This window comes from Podarcis muralis, chromosome 10 (assembly GCF_964188315.1).
Source record: "Podarcis muralis chromosome 10, rPodMur119.hap1.1, whole genome shotgun sequence".
Taxonomy (NCBI): domain Eukaryota; kingdom Metazoa; phylum Chordata; class Lepidosauria; order Squamata; family Lacertidae; genus Podarcis; species Podarcis muralis.
Window position 1 is genome coordinate 69,198,912 of NC_135664.1, and position 24,861 is coordinate 69,223,772.

Sequence of the window (24,861 nt, forward strand, 5' to 3'; positions counted from 1 at the left end):
ATGCGCAGATGTGCCGCTGCGAGTTGTGAACGCTGCGGGTTGCGAACATGCATCCTGCACGGATCATGCTCGCAACTTGAGCATCCACTGTATTTTAAAAGACTGGGTGATGCTGGTATCCTTTGCATAGCTGTCAACATTTCCCTTTTTTTAAGGGAAATTGGGACACAGGTGGCACTGTGGGTTGAACCACAGAGCCTAGGACTTGCCGATCAGAAGGTGGGCAGTTCGAATCCCCGCAACGGGGTGAGCTCCCATTGCTTAGTCCCTGCTCCTGAAAACATAGCAGTTCGAAAGCACGTCAAAGTGCAAGTAGATAAATAGGTACCACTCTGGCGGGAAGGTAAACGGCGTTTCCGTTCGCTGCTCTGGTTTGCCAGAAGCGGCTTACTCATGCTGGCCACATGACCCGGAAGCTGCATGCCGGCTCCCTCGGCCAATAAAGCGAGATGAGCGCCGCAACCCCAGAGTCGGCCACGACGGGATCTAATGGTCAGGGGTCCCTTTACCCTTATTCCGAATAGGATTCCTTGCAAGAAAAGGGAAACGTTGACAGCTATGATCCTTTGCCCAAGGCCTTGCTGAGCCAAGGAGCAGATGAACCTAAGCTAGTTCAGTGAACAGTTTGACATGGTATAGTAAAAGCAGTTTCCTGTGCCTCTTGAGTATAACAAGCCTTGTACCTGGATCTGCTGAGGATCAGGCCTGTGTGCTTCAACATATGCAAGCCCTGAGCTCTGCCACTGAGTCACGGATTAAAAAGGCCCTCCAGAATCGGAAAGCTTGTCATGCTTCTCTTTTGCAGGGTCATCTCCCCCCCCCCTCGCCCATTGTGTGTCTGTCCCCCCCCCCCGAACGCCCCCATGCAAGGTGTTAAGAGAATCATTTGAATACGGTGCGGCACGCGAGGTAAAGGTGTTATTATTCAACTCACTGGTTCCAATGAGATTATCCACTCTACTGGAGCAGCCTTCCACGGACCTCCCCTAGGCCCGAACTTTCAGTGCCGGAGAATTCCCAGCCAAGTGGAAAATTAGAAGGGGAGGGGAGGAAGGGGAGCATTGGGATGGGGGCATGAGGATGATTAAGTTCTCCAGAAATTAATTCACAACTTCAGCAATGGAAATAATAACTCCCCACATCAGCGGGCAATCCAGGGCAAGCACATTTCAATTTAGAAGCCAGCTTTCACCCCCCTCGCCCCCCGGTTGCAGAGGTGCCTGGCTTCCGTTGATTTAATTTGCACAAGCGACGTGGAGACTTTCTTCCCTGAATGCCCTCCCTATCTCACTCCTCTTGAAGAGTCTTTAGGAGAATTTGGTGTTGCCCAAAGCTCTGTGCAGCCCAAGCGGCAGATACCTTAGCGAAAGGAAGGGAAGGAGAGAAGGAAGGGGCTGACGGACAGGAATTGCTCATGGAACTATAAATCAAGATAGTTCCGTCTCCCCATCTATCCAGCATCACCGGCCAAACAGCTATAGGTAAAGGTAAAGGGACCCCTGACCGTTAGGTCCAGTCGCGGACGACTCTGGGGTTGTGGCGCTCATCTCGCTTTACTGGCCAAGGGAGCCGGTGTACAGCTTCTGGGTCATGTGGCCAGCATGACTAAGCCGCTTCTGGCGAACCAGAGCAGCGCACGGAAACGCCGTTTACCTTCCCGCCGGAACAGTACCTATTTATCTACTTGCACTTTGACGTGCTTTCGAACTGCTAGGTTGGCAGGAGCAGGGAATGAGCAATGGGAGCTCACCCTGTCATGGGGATTCGAACAGTCGACCTTCTGATCGGCAAGTCCTAGGCTCTGTGGTTTAACCCACAGCGCCACCTGCGTCCCAAACAGCTGTATTTACAGGGAATTGCAGGATTGAGTCTTTAAGCAAAAGGAATGGAGAAATAGTTTTCTGTTGTCAGTCTCTGCATGGCCCTCATGGTTTTGTTAAGCCCAAGCGGTTTTAAGCACTTTCCCCCTTGAGGCAGTTGAGTGACATGCTTGACCATTCTGAGTCCTGATCTAATTACATTTTTATCCCATTCTTCCTCCAAGGAACTCAGAGTAGTGTAAATGATTCCTCTCCTCCCTCCTCTTTGATTCCCATAGCAACCCTGTGAGGTAGGTCAGGCTGAGAAAGGGCAAGGTCACCCAGAGAAGTTCATCCCGGTGTGGGGATTTGAACGCAGTACCCTACAGTCCCAGTGGTGATGTATGGAAGTGAGAGCTGGACCATAAAGAAGGCTGATCGCCGAAGAATGGATGCTTTTGAATTCTGGTGCTGGAGGAGACTCTTGAGAGTCCCATGGACTGCAGGAAGATCAAACCTATCCATTCTGAAGGAAATCAGCCCTGAGTGCTCACTGGAAGGACAGATCCTGAAGCTGAGGCTCCAAGACTTTGGCCACCTCATGAGAAGAGATGACTACCTGGAAAAGACCCTGATGTTGGGAAAGATGGAGGGCACAAGGAGAAGGGGACGACAGAGGATGAGATGGTTGGAGAGTGTTCTCGAAGCTACCAGCATGAGTTTGACCAAACTGTGGGAGGAAGTGGAAGACAGGAGTGCCTGGCGTGCTCTGGCCCATGGGGTCATGAAGAGTCGGACACGACTAAATGACTAAACAACAACAGCAACCCTTCAGTCTGAAGCTAACACAACAAACTCTTCTTCAGTTGCCCCCCCCCCCGCCTTTCCTCACTTTCCCTGTTCTCATTATATCTTTTAGGATGATGAGTACTTTGCAACGTAGAGTCAGAAATTCAAGAGGTGAAGTTCTCCTCAACACGGAGAGACACAATGATGGCAACCTGCTGAATTTTAGCAACCGATGTGGACCTATGGATCTGCCTTATATTGAGCCATACCATCGGTCCATTTCGCCCAGTGCCATCTACCTTTGCAAGTTAGCACCAGGGGAGGCTGAAAATGGGGTGCTGCCTCACCAACCTCAGCCAGGAGATCAGAAGTTCTTTCAAAGCAGTTTACAAAAAAAAAAAAAAGATAAAACAATAAGGATTATTAGCAACAATAATTGAAGACTTTCAGAAAGTTAGAATAACAACAGATTAAATCTCACATCAACTTTCTAAACATCTGCTCTGGTTTTTGAACAATTTTTGGAAGCCGAACATCAGATGCGGCTTCCATTTTGAGTTCCCCATGTGTATTGAAGCTTCTGCTTTCAGTTTACGGTTGTCGAACGTTTCGGAAGTCTTGCGGAATGGATTACGCTCAGCAACCGAGGTTTGACTGTATAGGGCTGTGAATGGGATGGAAGATGGCTGGTATAAGGCCTCTGTGTGACTAAGGTCTCTGGAAGAGAAGCTTCTTCAGAGGGGGAATTGAAGTATGGGGAATTCCTGAATTTCCTGAAACACAGAAATCTTTTGCCCAACGTGGGAATCAAACCCACAATCCTGAGATTAAGAGTCTCACGCTGAGCTATCCCAGCTCCTGCAAACAGATTAGCTGAGATTTCAAACTCCCATATGTATGTGTGCTTAACTGGTGTTTGATGTGAGCTTTGCTTGAATTCCCAGAGGAAACACTGGGAGGAGGTCTCTAAGTGATCTCTACAAGTCTTTTGGAGTTTGCGGAACTCATTCCATCCCATAATGCTGTTTGTTCCCCCCTGCCGGAGGCCAGCCTCGCAGTTGCTTCTGGAGACCACTGAACTGCAAAGAGCAGGAAAAGAACTCCCTAGGCAAGGAAAGGCACTGCCATTTCCTGGAAGGGCCTCTGACAGGAATTAGAGCAATCAAGCAGAAGGCCAGATTCAGAGCCTTGGAGGAATCAGAGAAGAACCAGGAAGTGCAAGGGTGGAGGATGGGGACCAGTCAGGCTTCTGCTCATCCTAGAAGTTTATTTTCAGCACTTTGTTGTTGTTTAGTCATTTCGTCGTGTCCGACTCTTCGTAACCCCATGGACCAGAGCACGCCAGGCACTCCTGTCTTCCACTGCCTCCCGCAGTTTGGTCAAACTCATGCTGGTCTCTTCGAGAACACTGTCCAACCATCTCGTCCTCTGTCGTCCCCTTCTCCTTGTGCCCTCCATCTTTCCCAACATCAGGGTCTTTTCCAGGGAGTCTTCTCTTCTCATGAGGTGGCCAAAGTCTTGGAGCCTCAGCTTCAGGATCTGTCCTTCCAGTGAGCACTCAGGGCTGATTTCCTTCAGAATGGAGAGGTTTGATCTTCTTGCAGTCCATGGGACTCTCAAGAGTCTGCTCCAGCACCATAATTCAAAAGCACCAATTCTTCGGCGATCAGCCTTCTTGATGGTCCAGCTCTCACTTCCATACATCACTACTGGGAAAACCATAGCTTTAACTATACGGCTAGGGGTGAAGAAGTACTTTGCCCATCCTAAACCTTCCAACGTTCAGCTTCATGGATTCTGGTGTTATTTATTTTCTCCAAACCTTTTGTGATTTCATACATTTCTGTCGTGCACCATGCAGCGCAACCTATTGACCCAACAGAAGCCAGCCCTATTTTGAGCAATTCCTGTTGGGGAAAAACCCCCCACCATCTAATGGATTGGTGTGGGGGCTCCAGACCCCATTTGTTCCTTTATCACTCTCCTGGAACAAGGCTTAGCAACACTCTTGGGAACCATTCGCTTTATTTATGTAGTCCCGCACTTAATATTATATTGATCCACATTGCATTTAGAGATGGTTACTGTCCCTTCTTCTCTTGCCCCCTACTTAATTTTTCCCCTATTGCTCCCATGGTGGGCGGGGGTGCAATTTTTTTCAAGGCTTTGAAAGGGCAACATATATAGCAAAATAGGGTGGGACCAATGATTAACACCAGCGCAGTTTCACACATTGTGTGATTAAGCTTTATGGGACAAGACTTTGGCCTTGAGATAGTTATGACAGCATTAACATGATTTAAGTTGCTCAGAGATCAATAGCCCACTCAAGCCCAAAATGAAGGCAGAGGTGTTGCGTTACTATATCTTTAAAGATCAGAAATAGCAACTTGTCTCTTTGGGGGGTCAGAGCCATTTTGCAGACCATCGGGGGAAATGGATTAGAATCCACGGACACGGCCATAATTTTGCCAGAGACATCCCTGTGGGACAGATACAGGGAGGTCTTGTTGAGGTGGGGAGTGTGGGCTTCACAAGAGGCTTGGCTGTGGTGGTATTATAGGGTGGCAACACAGAAGCTACAGAAACAAGAGACGAGATGAGATTCTGCTTCAGAATCCCAGGTGGAAGGGTTTTTTTGCGGAGCTGGCCCAGGAACTGATGCAACCCAGCACATTCCAAAATTCTTCTGGAAATGGCTTGAGAAGCAGCACTGGCTGGTGCCCATTGAGACTGGTAGGGTAGAAGCCAGGGAGACCAACAGCAGGGGGCGCCAGAGCCAATGACAGCCAGAGTCACCCTGTGAACTTGTTGTAAATAGCAAGGCAGGCAGGTGAGGGGTTGGCTGAGGTCAGAGTGAGGTTGGTGGGGCAGTGCCTCATTCGCTTTGACTGCACCGAGAGAGGTAAGCCTAGCAGTCTGGGATTTGTCCCCAAGCCATGCAACCCTAGAAGGCTTTGTCATGACAGCGGTAACCTAAATCCCCATACAATGAAAGAAAAAGAAGGCACCTTTTATCACATGTGGTGGACGTGTCTCAAAGTTAAGGACTTCTGGGAAAAGATGTACACTGAGTTGAAAAAAATGTTGAAAAATACATTTGTTAAGAAACCAGAAGCCTTTTTATTTGGAATAACAGGAGTGGAATTGCCCAAAAAAATGTTAGATTATTTTTGTATGCCACTACAGCGGTAAGACTGCTATTAGCTAAAAAGTGGAAATCTCAAGAAATACCAACTGTAGAAGAATGGCAGATGAAGATGTTGGACTTTTAGGAGCTGGCCGACCTGACTGGAAGAATCTGCAATCAGAAAGAAGAGGAGCACCAAGAAGATTGGAAGAAATTTAAAGACTATCTAGCTAAATATTGTAATATAAGATAATTAGAAGTCACTTGAAAGTCTCAATTAGGCTTAGGATTAGAAAAAGAAGGAGGTGTAAAGAACTATGGATTTAGACTAATAAGAAAAGAGAAGAAGATAGTAAATTGAAGGAGTTAATTTTATTAGAAAGAGGATTTTGGAAAACTGTTACAAGGTGATACAATGAAATTCCGTTAGGAGGGATTCAAGGAGGTCAGATAACAATGAAAGATAAAATGGGTTCTAGAAGTAATAAGTGTATGTATTTTTATTTTTATTTACTTTTAGCGTTGTAATGTCTTCTCTTTTGTGTGTATTATATGTTATATTTGTCATAAATGTGGAAAATCAATAAAACTTTTTGAAAAAAATAAAATAAATCCCCATACAATGTAGGGAGCGCAGCGCACGAAGCAAGCTTCACCTGGCATTTGCTCGCTCTCATCAAAGGTGAGAGAATACCAGAGTCCATAGGAGCCAGCTCCTAGGGGCTAAGGGCCCTTCGCCTCCCCAATAATTCTTTTGAGGGGGCTGCCTCCCCAAGAGTTGATGGGCTTTATTCAAGTTGGTACCCCTGCCAAAGTCTCCTTTACGCACACAGAGCAAACCTTTCCATTGGACTGAACGAACGAAGGACCCCTTTCAGACTGGGGTTCACTGTCTCCACCTAAATGCTCTTCCACACCTGAGGGAATCACTAGATTTGACGTTTTCATCCCCCAAAAGTTTTTTGATTTGAGTTTCTACTGAAATGAGGCTGCATTTTAATGTTGTATTTTAATGTTGTTTTTAAGTTGTATTTTAATCAATTGTTTCTATACGTGGTGTTAGCTGCCCTGAGCCCGGTCTCAGCTGGGGAGGGTGGGGTATAAATAATAATTATTATTATTATTACGAGTGGGGCACTTTTGTGAACAAAGGCAAGCAGGGGAGCGTAGTGCGGTCCGTGCCAGACTTCATGGCCAAAATACTCAAGGAGACAGACGAGCGTCCATAAAGGTGCAGAGAGATTATTTCTGGTGGACTGGTTTATCCTCTGTTGCAAACCTGTCAGAAGTCTGACGCTCTCGAGAGTGATGAAAATTCGGAGAGAAAATACAAAAGGAGGCAGACATGACCCTACCCTGGGGAAAAGTCCGCCTGCGTGCCATTTCCTCTCATTGGCAAATCACTGGCGGATGCAGAGATGCTGGATAATGCCCGAGAATGACACATAAAACAACTCCCTGGGAACAGCCCTGCCACAGAGATGGCTTTTCTCCCCCCAATTCATCCATCCATCATAACGCTACTGATTTTGCTCCAGAGACTGATATGTCAGCAGAAAGAGCCTGACAGCCGATGCGTTAATATCTTGGTCATCCATAAAAATGGGAAATAACAGCAGCCACAGATTCCCCCGACCTCAGAAGGGCACCCTGGGTGCAACAAAAAGGAACTGCCTGAGCTATGCCCCACCGGTGCCTCCCTTGGCCTAACTCTGACCTATTATTGTCTGGAGAGAGGAGTGGTCTGTGCCAGGTCTGCTTAGAAGTCTCCCGGGTTTGGCAGAGTGACTGCGCTAAGCCTCTGATCACACTCACATAAGAACAAAAGAACAGACAATGAGCCTACTGGATCAGGCCAATGGCCCAACTAGTCCAGCGTCCTCTTCTCGCAGTGAGCCAATCAGATGCCCCAGTGGGGAACCAGCAAACAGGATTCAAAAACAGGAGTGCTCTGCTTTCATATGGTCTCCAGCAATGTCTAGGCAACACGATGGCCATATATATACGTAATAGACAATCTTTATAGAATTCCTTCAAATCATAAAAAGTTCAAAATATTTAGTCTCAAAGTCTCTTTTTATCAGCATCACCTGGAGTTGGCTTTATATGTTTCTCAAAAAATATTGTTAGTAGCAGTGACTACATTATTACATGAGCACTGTTCCACAGCATTTGATATTTTCATTTATATACATTCATTCGAAATAAGATGGGGCATGTAACTCTTTTTCATTACTGTTTGTATTGTAGTTCATAATTTTTGTGAAGTGATATGGCATGCAGGGCATCGTCTGTAAAATTTATTTTATTTTCAGTTTATGAAGCAATTCTATATCCACCCACCACGCTGATGAAGAATTCTACGAAACAGGAGTCAATATGCGGAATTGCTGTTCAGTGTTGGACATCACTGTTGAATACACAAAGCTTCACAGCTTGTCTTCCACCATACAAAGTTTGGTACCTCGCTTCATTTAAAGATTTTCAGAGACTTTGAGACTAAAGATTTCATTTTGAACTTTTTATGATTTGAAGGAATTCTATAAAGATTGTCTATTATGTATATATATATGGTCATCGTGTTGCCTAGACATTGCTGACGTTCTCTTTGCAACACAGGGGTTTGTTTGGAAACATATTCATATGGTCTCCAGCAACTGGGACTCAGAAGCAGTGGAGGCAGAGCGTAGACATCGATAGCCATCTCCTCCGTGAATTTGTCTAATCAACTTGTAAAGCCATCTAGTTTGGTGGCCACCAGTGCCTCCTGTGGAAGGGAGTTGGTGGCCACCAGGGCCTCCTGTGGAAGGGAGTTGGTGGCCACCAGGGCCTCCTGTGGAAGGGAGTTGGTGGCCACCAGGGCCTCCTGTGGAAGGGAGTTGGTGGCCACCAGGGCCTCCTGTGGAAGGGAGTTGGTGGCCACCAGGGCCTCCTGTGGAAGGGAGTTGGTGGCCACCAGGGCCTCCTGTGGAAGGGAGTTGGTGGCCACCAGGGCCTCCTGTGGAAGGAGTTCCACAGTTTAACTATGCACTGCATGAAGAAGTACCATATTTTTTGCTCCATAAGACGCACTTTTTTTCCTCCTAAAAAGTATGGGGAAATGTCTGTGCGTTGTATAGAGCGAATGTGTGGTCCCTGGAGCCCAATTGCCCAGGGGCGAAAAGCAGATCATGCTCTTATTTTTAAAAAGAGGGAAGGGGGTGTTGAAACGAAGCCGCTGAGCAGCTGATCAGCAAGTGATCAGGAGGGAGATAAGGGACTCTAGTGATAAAAGAGGCTGCCTGAGAGGGGGGAGGTAAAAGCACATGGATCCTCAGGATTGTTGCATTGGGTCACCCCAAATTCACCATCAGATCACATAGCATGTCCATGGCTATAGCTTGCACCAAAAATATCACGCACCCACTGTTTCGTGGGGCCGCAATGGCGCAAAAACGTGGTTACAAAGCACGGATCCACATGGATTCTCAGGATTTTTGCACTGGGCTACCCCAAACTCACCGTCAAATCACATATCATGTCTGTGGCCACAGCATGAACCACAAAAATCATACATCCACTGTTTCGTTCAGAATATTTTTTCCCCTTTGTTTTCCTCCTCTAAAAACTTGGTGCGTCTTATGGTCAGGTGCGTCTTATGGAGTGAAAAATACGGTACTTTCTTTGTATGTCCTGAATCTTCCAACCTTCCTTGGCCCCTAAGTCTCCATGTTAATATTATCACACCTCCCGGGTTGGTCCTAGAGTCTTATCCCAGACCAAGTATCCCTATTTCCCAGGGATAGACCCAGATTTACAGAAGCCATCCTAGTTTCTGATTTGATCCCGGAATGTCCTTAGGACATCCCTATTTTCATCAGAGAAATGTTGGAAGGTATGGAGCTATGCAACCCCCGAACCAAGGAGAAAACTAACTCTACAACCTTTAGAAGACAGCTGAAGGCAGCCCTGTTTAGGGAAGTTTTTTATGTTTAATGTTTTATTCTGTTTTTATATATGTTGGAAGCTGCCCAGAGTGGCTGGGGCAATCCAGTCAGATGGGTGGAGTATAAATAATAATATTATGGAATACGATGTCCCTATTTTATTTGAAAAATGTTGGAGGGTATCTATGATGAACTAAAAAAGATTTTGAAATACACTTTCCCCAAAAAACCTGAAGCTTTCCTCTTAGGAATGGTTGGAGACGAGATTAAGAAAGAAGATCAAACCATGTTTCAATATGCAATGGTAGCAGCCAGGATATTGCTAGCGCAAAACTGGAAAACACCTAACATCCCAACTATTAGAGAGTGGCAAATTAAGTTATTTGAGTACATAGAGCTTGCAAAGATGACACAGAAGATCAGGCATCAGAAAAACACCAAATTTATTAACGATTGGAACAAATTTATCTCATATACGGAAGCAAACCTAGGAAATATTAAAATCACAGTAGGTGAAGCATAAAACCTGCGATGTAAAGATAATAGTTGTAAAAGAATACTGCAGAGGATAACATCTGGATATAGCTCAAACTGTGGTGGAGGGAAGTCAGATTAGCAATACAACATGATTTAATGGTTTTGTACGATTTATTCATATTTATGCAGTTTAGTTTTTTTCTCTTTTTTTCTAAGTTGTATGCACACCGTTTGTTTTTCCTTTCTTTTTTGATACGTTTGTGGTTTTTGGATGTATTATATGTATTTTATGCTGGAAATAAAATAAAAAGTTTTTAAAGGCAAAAAAAAGAAAAGAAAAAAAAGAAAAATGTTGGAGGGTAAGCCATTGGTCTCACTAGTTCTGCACTGTCTACATCTGACTGGCAGGAATTCTCTGGGATCCCTAGCAGAGACACTCTCTCACATCCAGGTCTCTCATTTCTGGGGCTGCACAGAGACAGGGCCAGCCCAAAGTGTTTCGTTGCCAGCTATACTGTTATTGCATATTTACTTTGTTTCGGGGAGCGCTTTTATTGATCGGTGCATTCTTCTTGTTGCAAGTGGCTTTGAGCTCGTCTTTGGTTGTCTGGAGGTGCAAATAATGAATCCCATGGAATCAAATTTTATGCTGCAACGTGGGCCTGTTAAGAAAACGGTGTTGAATTTGGCACATCCAAAAAGGAATAAGAGAAAGGAGAAGGAGGGAGAGAGAAAGGGAAGCAACTCAAATAGTCAGGCAAGCAGAAAGCAAACAGATCGTTTGCCTGGAGGAGATATGCCTAAAACGGCTCAGGCTTTTGACTTACAAATCATGTTACAGAGAGGCTGAATAAGGAAATTTATTCAGTTCTCCACAACATCTTCATCTCAAGTTCATCCGCTGCAGTTTTTGGGAAAGCCACTTCTGCCTTAAGGAGGAGGTGGGGTTGTGGACTCTCCTGCGGGACTTGACATCTTTCCGCAGGGCCTGCAAGACAGAGCTGTTCCGCCTGGCCTTCGGTTTGGACTCAGTCTGACCCTTATGTTTCCCTCCCCTTATGGTTTTGATCTACGGGCTACTTTTAAAATGAGGCTGCATTTTAAATTGCATTTTAACCTGTATTTTAAATCCCCTATTATGTTTTTACTGTAATTTACTGGTGTTAGCCGCCCTGAGCCTGGCTCTGGCCGGGGAGGGCAGGGTATAAATAAATTATTATTATTATTATTATTATTATTATTATTATTATTATTATTACTACTACTACTACTACTACTACTACTACTACTACTACTACTACCGGGGGGGGGGGGGGGTCAGGACCTTGCCATGCAAGTAGGTTTCTGACAAATGAAAAGTAAAGCAGAATTAACCAGTGGATTTCCATGCCCAAATTCAATGCAAAAGCGCCTAATATGCTTCCAGGTGACATAAGAAAGCTGCAGAGATAGCGCAGGATAGTGCGCACCCCAGAAATTACCTCTTTCAGCTTCTGCCTGCTGGAAGAAGGTACAGGGTTATAAAGACTAGGACTAGCCGTCTGAGAAACAGGTTCTATCCAAATGCGATTTTGGTTTTAAACGCAGTGTAAGGTAGTCTTAATGTGAGTATATTGTATTCAATTATGGGGTATCAGAGTTTTTAGGGGCTAACCAGGCTGGGATAGCAGACTTGTGGGTTTTTGAATGTTTGATGTAGATTTTTTTCAATTTCGTTATTCTGTATGGGACAATGACAATAAAGATTATCATATCGCATCGTATTCAAAAGCATTGCTGCCTCCAGCATAACTACTGTGGCAAGTAAGCAGTGTTAGCCCTCTCCCCCAAGAAGTTGTCTAATTCTCTTTTAAAGCCATCCAGATCAGGTAAATAAAAATGAACGAATTGCCACGAGTCTGCCCCAAGTTCAGCTTGCCAGGATCCCAGAAGGGCTGCATCCTCCTGCAGCAGTCATCAAAGGGAGTTGCCAAGGCAGAGTGGCATTCAGAGAGGCAAGGGAGAAAGGCTTTCAAAGAGCCTGATTTTTATCACAGCCTCTGAAGGCAGCTAGGATTACCTGAGGCCCCGCTTAGCGGCTCGCAAGACTTTGACCAAGAAAGGTAAAGCGGAGGTCGATCGATGAGGACCTGCCTGTGAATGGAGGGATTGAGTTACCCGCCGAGACCAGACAATATTTATTTCCATGGCCGAGGCAGCAGAAGGGAAGGGAAAAGTTGAAAGGGTAAAATTAAAACCTTCCCTCCTCCCAGCCCGACAAAATAATCTGAGATCAGCGGCTTCAGTGGAGTTTTCCTCCCCTTTGAGGAAAGTTTGCTAAGAAGCTCTTGGAAAGCTAGGAGACGTGAAATGCATACTCTCCAACCCAAACAGGCTTCATCAGCATAGATCTTCCAGGAGTAGCACTGAGCCAAAAAATACCCTACAATTTCCTGAAAGTAATAAGTTCCCCCTTTTTCCCCCTGCATCTTTCTTGGGGTGATTGAGAATTTATTTAGAATTCCAGCGGGTGTGTGGCAGTGGCCCAAAGGGCCACAGTAAATGTGACAATGTGTACCCCTGTAAATCCTTGAGTGTGCTTCTAATAGAGAAGTTATGGTAGCCTCTTACTTTATGAGGACGCGGGTGGCGCTGTGGGTTAAACCACAGAGCCTAGGACTTGCCGATCAGAAGGTCAGCGGTTCGAATCCCTGCGACAGGGTGAGCTCCCGTTGCTTGGTCCCAGCTCCTGCCAACCTAGCAGTTCGAAAGCACATCAAAGTGCAAGTAGATAAATAGGTATCGCTCTGGCAGGAAGGTAAACGGCATTTCCGTGTGCTGCTCTGGTTCGCCAGAAGTGGCTTAGTCATGTTGGCCACATGACCCGGAAGTTGTACGCCGGCTCCCTCGGCCAATAAAGCAAGATGAGCACCGCAACCCCAGAGTCGGCCATGACTGGACCTAATGGTCAGGGGTCCCTTTACCTTTACCTTTAGTGCCTGAGCTGGCCATCAACTCTTCCCCAGTGCAAGGAAGAGGTGATGTAGTTGCTACCCGAAGCTCAAACGGCAATGTCAGGGGTCCCTTTACCTTCCTTAATGAAACCGATGATTTTGCAAGTTGCCTCCCCGCCATTGGGGCAGAAACACAGCTAATATGTGAATCACAAAGACACAGCTCAAAGCTAGAACATAAGTTGCTACATGGTGCAAATGGCTACATGTAACACAGGTTCCCAACATACTAACACAATGTAACAGAACACAGTGGGGAAATTGCTAGTGCTTATTGTGCATGTGTAAAACATGAAAAGAGGTAATGATGTATATGATCGGTGAAAATTGAAATGCTTTGTTTGAAATGTTATAAATACCACTGCCTGGACCACTGGGCAGGGTTGCAGTTTTGCAGATCCAACTGTAACCTATTGCTTCGCAATAAACAACATTGGACTCCTAACTCCTCACGTTTCTGAGTTTCATTGGCATAAACTCAGGAGATAAGCTATTTTCTGGTTTACAACAGGTGCAGGGTTGAGGCAAAGCACATCCTCCATCATGGCTAGCAGCCATCAATCGCCCCATCCTCCATGAATTAATATAATCCTCTTTTAAAGCCATCCTGGTTGGTGAACATCAATGCCTAATCTGGAAGCGAGATCCACAGTTTAATTATGTGTTGCATGAAGAATTACCTGAGCTTGCTCTGTCAATGTGAGGTGATTGAGGATGACATGTATCCTCTGGAGTGCTGCAGCCTCCCCAGGTGTCCACATTCCCTGATCTGAAATCCCCATGGGAGGAGTTTCCTTATAATATCTCCCCCTAGGCTGTTTATTCAAGGCAATGAGTCCTGGCTGCCAGCTTGCCTGAGCTCTGGGTCCTCACTGATTTTGTTTTTAAGGGAAGCACGTTTTACCTTCAACTTAACAAAGGATGCTCTAGGATGTAGGACACCTGATTGGTGGGTGCCGTTGGCTGGCGAGCTGTGATGTCACAGGGAATTGTGACATCACAGTCCTCAGTTGCTGGGCCAACAGAAGTGGCAAGAGAAGACAAGATACTCTATCTGGCCAAGCCAGTGACTGCGGAGGTCAAGAAGGAGACTCAGGAGGAATCTAAAAACACAGCTATCAAGTGTCAAGGGATAACATGGTCGCAGCTTGCAGGCAAACCCCAGTCTTCCAGGTATTGCAAGACCCTCCAGGAATTGGGCCTTGTATACAGAGGCCTTCAAAAGAGGGAGCAGAGGAGTGTAGCTGGCAGGCAGCGAAATGGTACCCTGCTGGGCACCAGATTCTGAATTCAGGCATAGACCTTGCCAAGAAAATGCCCTCCAGTCCCATGGCATTGCTGTGACCTTGCGTTCAGACATTGCTCACCACGTTTGCCCAGGCAGAGTGTTGCTCCTTCCTTCTCTCTCTCCTTCCTAAGCCAGCTATTAACTTTTCAGTCAGGTTTCCCTGTTCACCTCCCCTCTCCTCCCCCGGAGACCTCCATGGCAGCTAATTGGACATCTTTCTGATTTGCACCCTCCAAGCAAGACATTGCAGGTTAAAGAGGCCCCTGTATCGTGGCCTCTGAGGCTTTGGATGGTGTGTGTGTGTTTCTGTGTGTGTGTTGGGCGGCGGGAGGCAGTGAGAGGAGATGGAGGAGGGCACCTGAGAATTAGATGCAGGCAAAAGATACTGCACTCTGAAGCTTTGATGGCCCGCTTTTCCCAGATCCCCCTCTTTGCCACGTAAAACCCAATCAATGCCCCCTTATTTTCCAAGCTGCCTTCTCTCTCTCTCTCTCTCTCTCTCTCTCTCTCTCTCTCTCTCTCTCCCCTGCACACACGGACTCAAATTCCCCCCTGTAAGGTTAGGACAGAAGAGTCGCAGAAATCAATTCCCCGATCCATGCCAGGCCGCCCCTAGGAAAGAGAAGTCAGTCTCTCAGGCAGAGGAGGGAGCCAGGAAAGCAATGCGTCCAATAGCCAAAGCTCTCTCCAGCGCTCAGCTACCGCCGTCTCACGGCTGCTTTTGCATTGACTGCTGGCGCCCTGGGGTAGCCTTTGAAACAGTGTAAGCTGCAAATTGCTCTTCTGGACATCAGTCCCAGAGACTCCACGCAGAGAGAGCAAAAGCAGCAGCATATGTTTCCATCAAGGCTCAGAGTGCAGAGCAAATTCTATCTCCAGGCCGGGTTTGGCATCTTAGGGGGCCTTTGCCGGACCGCCTCGATGCATCAGAGGCTCAGGCAGTCCACAAATGCGATCCCGCTGCTGCGAGGCAGCTCCCCGCTCCCTTGCCCACCAGCTCCCCCCAGATCCACTTGAGCAATACAGATCTTAGCGAGCTACAAGCAGACAGCAGCCTATGCTGCAGGAAAAGGGGTCCGTCGCAAAGGAAATTAATTATTTTAATTAATAGACCAGTTTAAGTCTATAGGATAGATGGTCCCTTAGTCTCAAAGGCACCACACAGAATACTTTTTGTTTGGGCTCAGTGAGCAGAGCGTTTCAGCCCTGTTCTTGAGTTTGCTTAAAAACAGCTTATCTTGTATTCCTTTCTTTGAATTTGTGCCTTTTAGGTTTTTAAACCTTTTTGTAAAAGCAGCACTAGAATTTTCACAAGTTGAGTCCTCAACTTTCTATTACTGTGCTTTGCTTCCTTCAAGTTGGGGTGTGTTTAAAACTTGCCGTTTAGGTTTTCAAACCTTTCTTGTAAATTCAGTACTTTTGAGTCTTCTAGTCTTTATTACTGCGCTTTGCTTTACCTAGGTTGAGCTAGGATTATAATACATCAGAATTTTGGGGATTTCTACCTTTTTTTTTTTTGAAATTTTGGTCATTTAAAGTTTATGATTTTTCTATTACCTTCTGAGGAAACTGAATAGTTCAGTGAAACGAGGTTTGTAGCTGGCATCCTGTTAAGGCTTTGTTCAATTTTAGGTTTTTCTAATTGTTTTCCTTAAACTTTTGGATTTTTATTATTTACCAGTAGTTTATTTCCACAAGATAATATTTCTAGTCAATTACTTCTCGTTTCAGGGATTTTCATGGTATTTCATTTGTTTTGTGCAATTTCTCAGTTCCATGATTGTCTTTTTTCTATCAGCGAGAAGAAGCATGGTACAGGTTCTCTGACTTTCACCGTGACAATTGTTTTTGTCCTTTAAATTCTACCAAAGGACACATTTCCCCATCTTCAGAAAGCAACCCTGCCTCTCTCTTTCTGAAGCTGGAACTCTCAGGATGCCTCTCCAAACGACTGCCTTCGTCCCACCGGGGACGGCTGCTGTGTCCATTTGCAGCTTTGTTCTGTGCCACAGCCGGCAGTGAGAAAACATGAGGTTGGGGAGGAAGGAAATGGGAAGGAAGCCCTGGGGCCTGCTGCCCCTGCTGCGCCCCCACCCATCCCTCGACCCTGCGACCCTCACACTTACGCATTGTGGAGCACACACCATCCGCAGTGGGGGTCCCCCGAGCCCAGGCACTCGCTGCAGCTTTTGTACTGTCCGCAGGACTCCACTGGCACTCGGGTGAGCTGTGGACGACAAGGAGAGAAGAGTCATGCTGAGTTTGTGTTCAGTTTGCAATTCCAGACAGTGTCATGAAGCCTTGGAGACTCAAAACCTATTCACATGTACCTCCCAGTAATAATAATAATAATAAAGGTGCCTGCTTCTTGGGAGAAAAGCAATGATAAACTTAGACAGCATCTTAAAAAGCAGAGACATCACCTGGCCAACAAAGGTCCGTATAGTTAAAGCTATGGTTTTCCCAGTAGTGATGTATGGAAGTGAGAGCTGGACCATAAAGAAGGCTGATCGCCAAAGAATTGATGCTTTTGAATTATGGTGCTGGAGGAGACTCAAGAGTCCCATGGACTGCAAGAAGATCAAACCTCTCCATCCTTAAGGAAATCAGCCCTGAGTGCTCACTGGAAGGACAGATCCTGAAGCTGAGGCTCCAAGACTTTGGCCACCTCATGAGAAGAGAAGACTCCCTGGAAAAGACCCTGATGCTGGGAAAGATGGAAGGCCCAAGGAGAAGGGGATGACAGAGGACAAGATGGTTGGACAGTGTGAGTATGCGTTGGAGAGAGAGTGTGACTTGCCCAAGAGTACATACTGAGTTCATGGTTCACCCTAGAAAAGCCAGCATGGCATAGTGGTTAGAGTGTTGGACTAAGTACCTGGGAGACTTGGGTTCAAATCCCCACTCAAGCACAAAGCTCACTGGGTGACCTTGGGCCATTCACTACTTCTCAGCCTGACCTACCTCACAGGGTCGTTGTGGGAATTAAATAAGCGAGGGAACAATTCACACCACCTTGAACTCCTTGGTGGGAAAGGCGGGATAAAAATGCAATAAATAGCAGTGGTAAATGGCTTTGGAGAGCTGCTTCCATTCATAGCACACAACGCTAAGCTAAATCGACCAAGGGTCTGGTTTAGTAAATGGCTTGTTCATTTGTATTCATGTTTAACAAACGCACATCCCCTGCCTTTTCAGGAAGTTCAAGGTAACGAACAACAATAAAAATTAACAGCACATCATGCATAAAATTCAGAAACATTATAAAAAAGGCTATTGTGAAATGGAACGCATATTAAATGCTCTCGTTAAAACTGGGAACAATAAAGTCAGCAACAGAATAAGGAAACAGGTGATCAAAGGCTTCCATAGATATATACTTAGGGCAAGTTTTCACCATTTGGTGGAAAACCAGTAAGATGAGACAAGATGAGCCTCTCTTGGGAGAAGGTTCTACAGCCCAGTAATGGGTGACTCTGCCCATTTCAGTTTCCCACTTCTCTAAACCTTCTTTCACTTCTCCACATCACTTTACATGTTGTTTTTTAAAATCCTAATGAAAACTCATCAGCAAATGTCTCTTAGCATGCACATATTTGCATGTGATTTTTGCATTATAGGCAAATTTTTGCAAAGCAATTTCCCCTGATACAACATGCATTTTCCTGCACACTTTACCCTAATACAGTGGTACCTTGGGTTACATACGCTTCAGGTTACACACTCCACTAAGCCAGAAATAGTGCTTCAGGTTAAGAACTTTGCTTCAGGATAAGAACAGAAATCGGGCTTTGGCGGTGCGGCAGCAGCGGGAGGCCCCATTAGCTAAAGTGGTGCTTCAGGTTAAGAACAGTTTCAGGTTAAGTACGGACCTCCAGAACGAATTAAGTACTTAACCCGAGGTTCCACTGTATATGGATTTCTGTACACAGTACTTGGCTCTCAGTCTGCACTGCAAAATTTTGAAGGACAGCCGTGTTTTGGTTCTCATATTGTTTTGGAAAAGACGAATTAGGTAGGTTTGCCTTTATACGTTAACTAAATCAATTTTCTTGCCATTCCTAGGTTCGACCACCAAAGAGGCTCTCTCTGTGGTCCCAGATAAATGAACTGTGGTCCCTGATCATTAAAGAACTGTGGTCCCCAATAATTAAACTAAAGCAGTAGATGGAGCACAAAAGACTGCAAAAGGTACCTTCATAAGGTACCTCTCTTTCAGAACCAGCGAAGGCGGTGAAGGTCCTGTGTGAGTGCCTGGAGGCAGTTGGAGGATGGATGGCGGCTAATGGATTGAGGTTGAATCCTGACAAGACAGAAGTACTGTTCGTGGGGGACAGGGGGCGGGCGGGTGTGGAGGACTCTCTGGTCCTGAATGGGGTAACTGTGCCTCTGAAGGACCAGGTGCGCAGCCTGGGAGTCATTTTGGACTCACAGCTGTCCATGGAGGCACAGGTAAATTCTGTATCCAGGGCAGCTGTCTCCCAGCTCCACCTGGTACACAGGCTGAGACCCTACCTGCCCGCAGACTGTCTCACCAGAGTGGTGCATGCTCTAGTTATCTCCCGCTTGGACTACTGCAATGCGCTCTTCGTGGAGCTACCTTTGAAAGTGACCCGGAAACTACAACTAATCCAGAATGCAGCAGCTAGACTGGTAACTGGGAGCGGCCGCCGAGACCACATAACACTGGTCTTGAAAGACCTACATTGGCTCCCAGTACGTTTCCAAGCACAATTCAAAGTGTTGGCGTTGACCTTTAAAGCCCTAAACGGCCTCAGCCCAGTATACCTGAAGGAGTGTCTCCACCCCCATCGTTCTGCCCAGATGCTGAAGTCCAGCGCTGAGGGCCTTCTGGCGGTTCCCTCATTGCGAGAAGCAAAGCTACAGGGAACCAGGCAGAGGGCCTTCTCGGTAGTGGTGCCCACCCTGTGGAACGTCCTCCCACCAGATGTCAAAGAGATAAACAACTACCTGACATTCAGAAGTCATCTAAAGGCAGCCCTGTTCAGGGAAGTTTTTAATGCGTAACATTTTAGTGTATTTTTGGTCTTTGTTGGAAGCTGCCCAGAGTGGCTGGAGAAACCCAGCCAGATGGGCATGGTACAAATTATTATTATGGCAAGGGTTTACAAATCACTGTGTGTGTTAAAAATCATGCCACTACAGATGAACAGGCGCCCTCTAAGTTCAAATGATTTCTCCCCACTATTAAGGACAAAGTAGTTTTCTATGGGCACGTTTATAGCCATTCTCCCACATCTGACCCATTTCCAGCCCAAGCCTCTTGGTGCTAAAAATGCTTCCTCCCACGCTGCGATGATCATGGAGCTTTCTCTGGTCCAGTGGGACACCTCCACCACACGCCAGCACTCCTGGCAATGACATTTCGAAGAATCAAGTTGCAAGGGAAGGCTCCTTGTCTGATTTCCCGGAGGTGCCACAGGGAGAGGAGAGTAGGTAAATAAAGTCGCCTTTGCGGAGTCAAGGTTACACAGAAGAGCTGTGCCTTTCAGGACACTCGGATTCCTGTTAAGGGCGTAATTGCTGTCACGGAAAAGCGACTCGGTTGGATTCAGAGGGATTCCGACGAGCCAAGCAACTCCACACACACACACACACACACACACACACACACACACGTTTCCAATCTGCACAAAGTTGAGTTTCCTTCTGTTATTCCCCAAGGATGAAACTAATCAGGGAGCAGTTCCAAGGTCACTGATGAAGTGATTCCTCTGAAGTCAAGGAACCAGTGCCAGAGTATTCTGGCATTTCCCACATCCACACAATTGCACGCAGCAAAAGGTTTGTGTTATGCTCCCTTGTTTATAGCATAAACTCACTTGGGGCAACTAGTTTCCCCAAAGGGCACATGGAGGTAAGTTGCAGGTGGAGACCTGCAAAAACAAGAAACCCGACTGTTTGCAGCACTGTGATTTTGTGATTCCTTTCACAAACACAAATGCAGTGGTACCTCGGGTTACATACGCTTCAGGTTACAGACTCCGCTAACCCAGAAATAGTACCTCGGGTTAAGACCTTTGCTTCAGGATGAGAACAGAAATCGTGCTCCGGCAGCATGGCAGCAGCGGGAGGCCCCATTAGCTAAAGTGGTACCTCAGGTTAAGAATAGTTTCAGGTTAAGAACGGACCTCCGGAACGAATTAAGTTCTTAACCCAAGGTACCACTGTGCTGCTTATTCTTAACCTTTACAGTACCAGTTCACTTTGGCAAATGGTAATTATTCCTCTCCCTTCCCCCAATCCATGCCACCTGTCAGATGGCAATAGTGGTTGCTCGTGAGTAACCATTCAGGACTCCAACCTGTCTTTTACAGGTTTGGTGCAAAACTATTTACAGTGCAGAGCCACAAGTTCATGTCTGCCTCAGTCGCTAGCAGAATCCAGGAGTGGTCGTTTCCGGGACCTCCCACAACATAAGAGCTTCATCTCCCCCAGCCTTTTCCTTCCTTCCTTTGTGTTTTACACCTCTGCGCAGCGTGGGTGACGGAAGAGCTTGACCAGCAGCGGTGCTGAGGCCCCCAGCACCATCCTCTGGTCCCTTCCCCTCTTCCCCACTGGAGGTGTGGCTTTCCTCACCACAGGAAGAGGAATTGCTCTGCAAGATTTTCAGAGGTTCCCTGTAACCCAGCTGCCCCTCTGCTTCCTTACTCTGTTCCGATGGCAGTACCCTGACACCACCATTTCTTTATTCCACCCCCCCCATCATATTAGCTCCCTCCACCCACAATTGTCTAGTCCCAGCTTTCTTTGAAATGGCTTTCCAGATAACATCTGCCATCCCTGAAGCCCCCTCGTCGGTCAGAAAAGGCCCGTTTTGCCCAGGGGGGATATAAAAATACTACTGGCTGGACAAACGCGATGTCATCAGTCATTGCCACGTTTCCCCCTGAGGATCCCTGTGTCAGCAGAGTGAGGCCGTTTTTTAACTGACACGGAGGGGCAGAAGAGGCGCCCTGATGAAGCACCATTGAATCCCGTCGGCACTAAACTCCCAAACAGCAATGAGTGACAGATTGCCAGAGAATACACCTGTGCCTTATGGGTACTTTCCAAGATATGTTACGGGACATGAGCTATGAAGTGACAGGCCAGGATTCATGGTGATGATGTCTTGAAAAATAACTAGCTCTGCTATTTGGAGGCATTTATTTTTCAAAGGCAGACAGAAGTCAGAATGTAGGGTTGCCATATCTTGAAGAATATCTGTTGAATGAAAAGATAACAACAGGGCAACTGACTTTCAGGTTTGGGGTGTGTGAGTCAGTAAACAAGGGGAATTAAGACTAAGAGAGCTGAGTAGGGGGGTGCACATGTAATCTCACTGTATACAAGTTGTACAAGTGACAAAGTATTTCAGTTTCAGTTTCAGTTGGGTCTATTGGGTTGCATCGCTGATCAGCGTGAAGCAATGGTGGGGGACCCACATTACTCACACAGCAAAGGCAGAACTAGGGTGGAGTGATTGGTGCAATCGCACTGGGTGATGCTGTGGGTTAAACCACAGAGCCTAGGACTTGCCGATCAGAAGGTCGGCGGTTCGAATCCCCGCGACGGGGTGAGCTCCCGTTGCTCGGTCCCTGCTCCTGCCAACCTAGCAGTTCAAAATCATGCCAAAGTCCAAGTAGATAAGTAGGTACCGCTCCGGCGGGAAGGTAAATGGCGTTTCCATGTGCTGCTCTGGTTCGCCAGAAGTGGCTTAGTCATGCTGGCCACATGACCTGGAAGCTGTACGCCAGCTCCCTCGGCCAATAAATCGAGATGAGCTCCGCAACCCCAGAGTCGGCCATGACTGGACCTAATGGTCAGGGGTCCCTTTACCTTTACCTTTAGTGCCTGAGCTGGCCATCAACTCTTCCCCAGCGCAAGGAAGAGGTGATGTAGTTGCTACCCGAAGCTCAAACGGCAATGCCCTTTTGTGATTAGAAAAAGAAAATTGATTTAAAAAAATAAAGGTCAGATGAATATTGGAAGCGCAGAGGGGCCATGAGTTCTGTTTTACAGAAGACAGTCCTCTATTTAAAGGGCTGCCTGAGAACAGCCTTCTATCTGAAGGTGTGAGAATGGCTGCCTAGGCCAGGACAAGTGAAAAGATAAATAAAGAATCCAAAAAACCATCAGCAACTGACACATGAAAGAAAACTTAGCATTGACAGCCAACAGAGCTAGTTATTTGGAAAAGGTTCAGAAAAGGGCCATCAGAAAGGTCAAGGGGATGGTACGAGTCCGCTATGAATAAAGGTTGCAGTGTCTGGGACTGTTTTTAAAAACTTTATAATTTTGTTTTATACATTTCAATAATTTCACAGTCATTTTAACATTTCAAAACTTGACTTCCTCCCCACTCTTTCCGCGGTTCCTTAAATTTATTTTTAATATCTTCTGTATATCCAAATTAACTTAATTTGTTCATTTATTCATCTGCTTTAGATATATACTCTTATGAAACTGCAGGTTATTACAATAATGCTCTCATCTGCAGGGGTCCTTTACCTTTTTACTTTCCCACGGGTATCTGGTTGGCTACTATAGGAACAGGATGCTACTGTCAGGAGTTCAGCCTACACTTGAGTAGGACCCTGGCATAGACACATGCCCGACTGGCATGTTCCCTCCCTTCTGGTCAATCTTTCAGGAGCTTCAAAAGCTTTCTTCAGCCCGAACATCCAGCGATCGATGCCAACAGATATCGGCACACTTAGGGATCTGCAGAGTTTGCGCATCTTGCATGACAGACCTCAGCAACTCAGCATTTTGGCTAATCTACTTTATTTACATATAAACACACATGGAGCACTGCAACTTGGCTCCCTCTCTCTCTAACATCAGACAGCAAAGAGAAAAAGAGAATAAAGGACAATAGTCCCACTTCACGGAACACAGTAACACAAACATTCTGCCTCCGTCACTTCCCACTCTGTGGAGTCAAAACACACACCGTCATGTGAAAGAAAAAAATCCCATGACTGCAATCATGGAGCAGGAATTCTAACAGCTACATGGGTCATTGGATTGATTGAGCAGGCTGTTCTTATGAGCAAGCATGCAGGGAAACTTGGCCACTGTTGGAGGTGGCAATGCTTTTAAGTACCAGTTGCTGCAAGCCACAGAAAGGGAGAGGCTTCTTGCGCTCAAACCCTTCTTGTATCTGTTCGACCACTGTGCGGATAGAATCCTGGGCTTCAGCCTGATCCAGTAGGGCTCTCCTTTCATCCTGTCCTCATTCACCCTCAACTCCCTGTCCATCACAAAAAGACATGGCCACACAAAAAGGTTGGATAAAGAGCTAGAACATTTTGAGAGAGTGGGAGGGATTCATCAAAGAGGTAACGGAACGGCCTTCTCGGCAAGACAGATTTTTGCACCAGCAGGCCGGAACTCATCCTTGTGGACACACGAAGACCTCGCACGAGTCAGGCTGCTGTGTCTAACTGCTAGCACACCAGACCCTTTTACACGTTCACCTTCAGCGGCTCAGCAGTGAGATTAATTAAAACTGCACCACGCTGCTCAGTTACTCAAGCTTTAGTGTCAGGCCCTCTAATTAATAAAGGGAGAGTCTACCGGAAACAATGGAGCCGTGAGTGAAAGGCACACCACCTAAGGGCCGTCAGCTGAAGAGAAAGCAAGAGAAAGCAAAGACAGCACATCACAGCTCAGATCTGAAATGCTCCCCCTTCGCCGGCGGAACATAAATCTGCAATTAATTCCACTCAGCTCCACGAATCAAAAGTTTGGAGATCGGCCCATGCCCTCCGGGAGCAATCAGCCTTTCATGCTGCCCCAAAGACAGGGGGAAACGAAAAAGCTCGCGCAACAGCAGCAATTTGCCGCTCTCGGTAATTATTACAGAGGGATCATCGTCTTTCTCCCACAGCAAAGGATGGCTCCAGACCCACCGCGAAAACAAACATATACGGAATCAATGGCTTCCAGCCTTTGCAAGGTTGAGGCCAGGAAACAGCACCTGTGAGGCTGCTGGTGCCTATATATATGTTGGAATCATAAATTGTAGAGTTGTAAGGGACCCTGAGGGTCATCTAGTCCAACCCCCTGCATTGCAGGAATCTTGAGCATCTACGACAGATGGCCATCCAACCTCTGCTTAAAAACCTCCGAGAAAGGAGAGTCTGCCACCTTCCAAGGGAATGGCTCTTTCTGTTGGAAAGTTCTTCCTGAAGTTTAGTCGGAATCTCCTTTCTTGTAACTTGAAGCCATGGGTTCAAGTCCTACCATCCGGGGCAGGAGGAAACAGGCTTGTTCCATCTCCCACGTGACAACCCTTGAGATATTTGTAGATGGCTCTCGTATCTCCTCTTAATCTCCCCTTTTCCAAGCTAAATATACCCAGCTCCTTCAACTGTTCCTCATAAGGCTTGGTTTCCATGCCACTCCAATCTCTGAGCAGCAAAAGACTCCAGGCACTTGCCCTGGATTT

General features: G+C 46.5%; 1 protein-coding gene across 1 annotated transcript in view; it reads right to left on the reverse strand.

Moving 5' to 3' along the window:
* PLXNA4 (plexin A4) overlaps positions 1-24,861 on the reverse strand; it is a 598,107-nt gene that overhangs the window by 172,773 nt on the left and 400,473 nt on the right. The window contains exon 5 of the mRNA XM_077935356.1: positions 16,529-16,629. Within this exon, the coding sequence (XP_077791482.1) occupies positions 16,529-16,629 (101 nt within the window). The remainder of the gene's footprint in view (positions 1-16,528; positions 16,630-24,861) is intronic.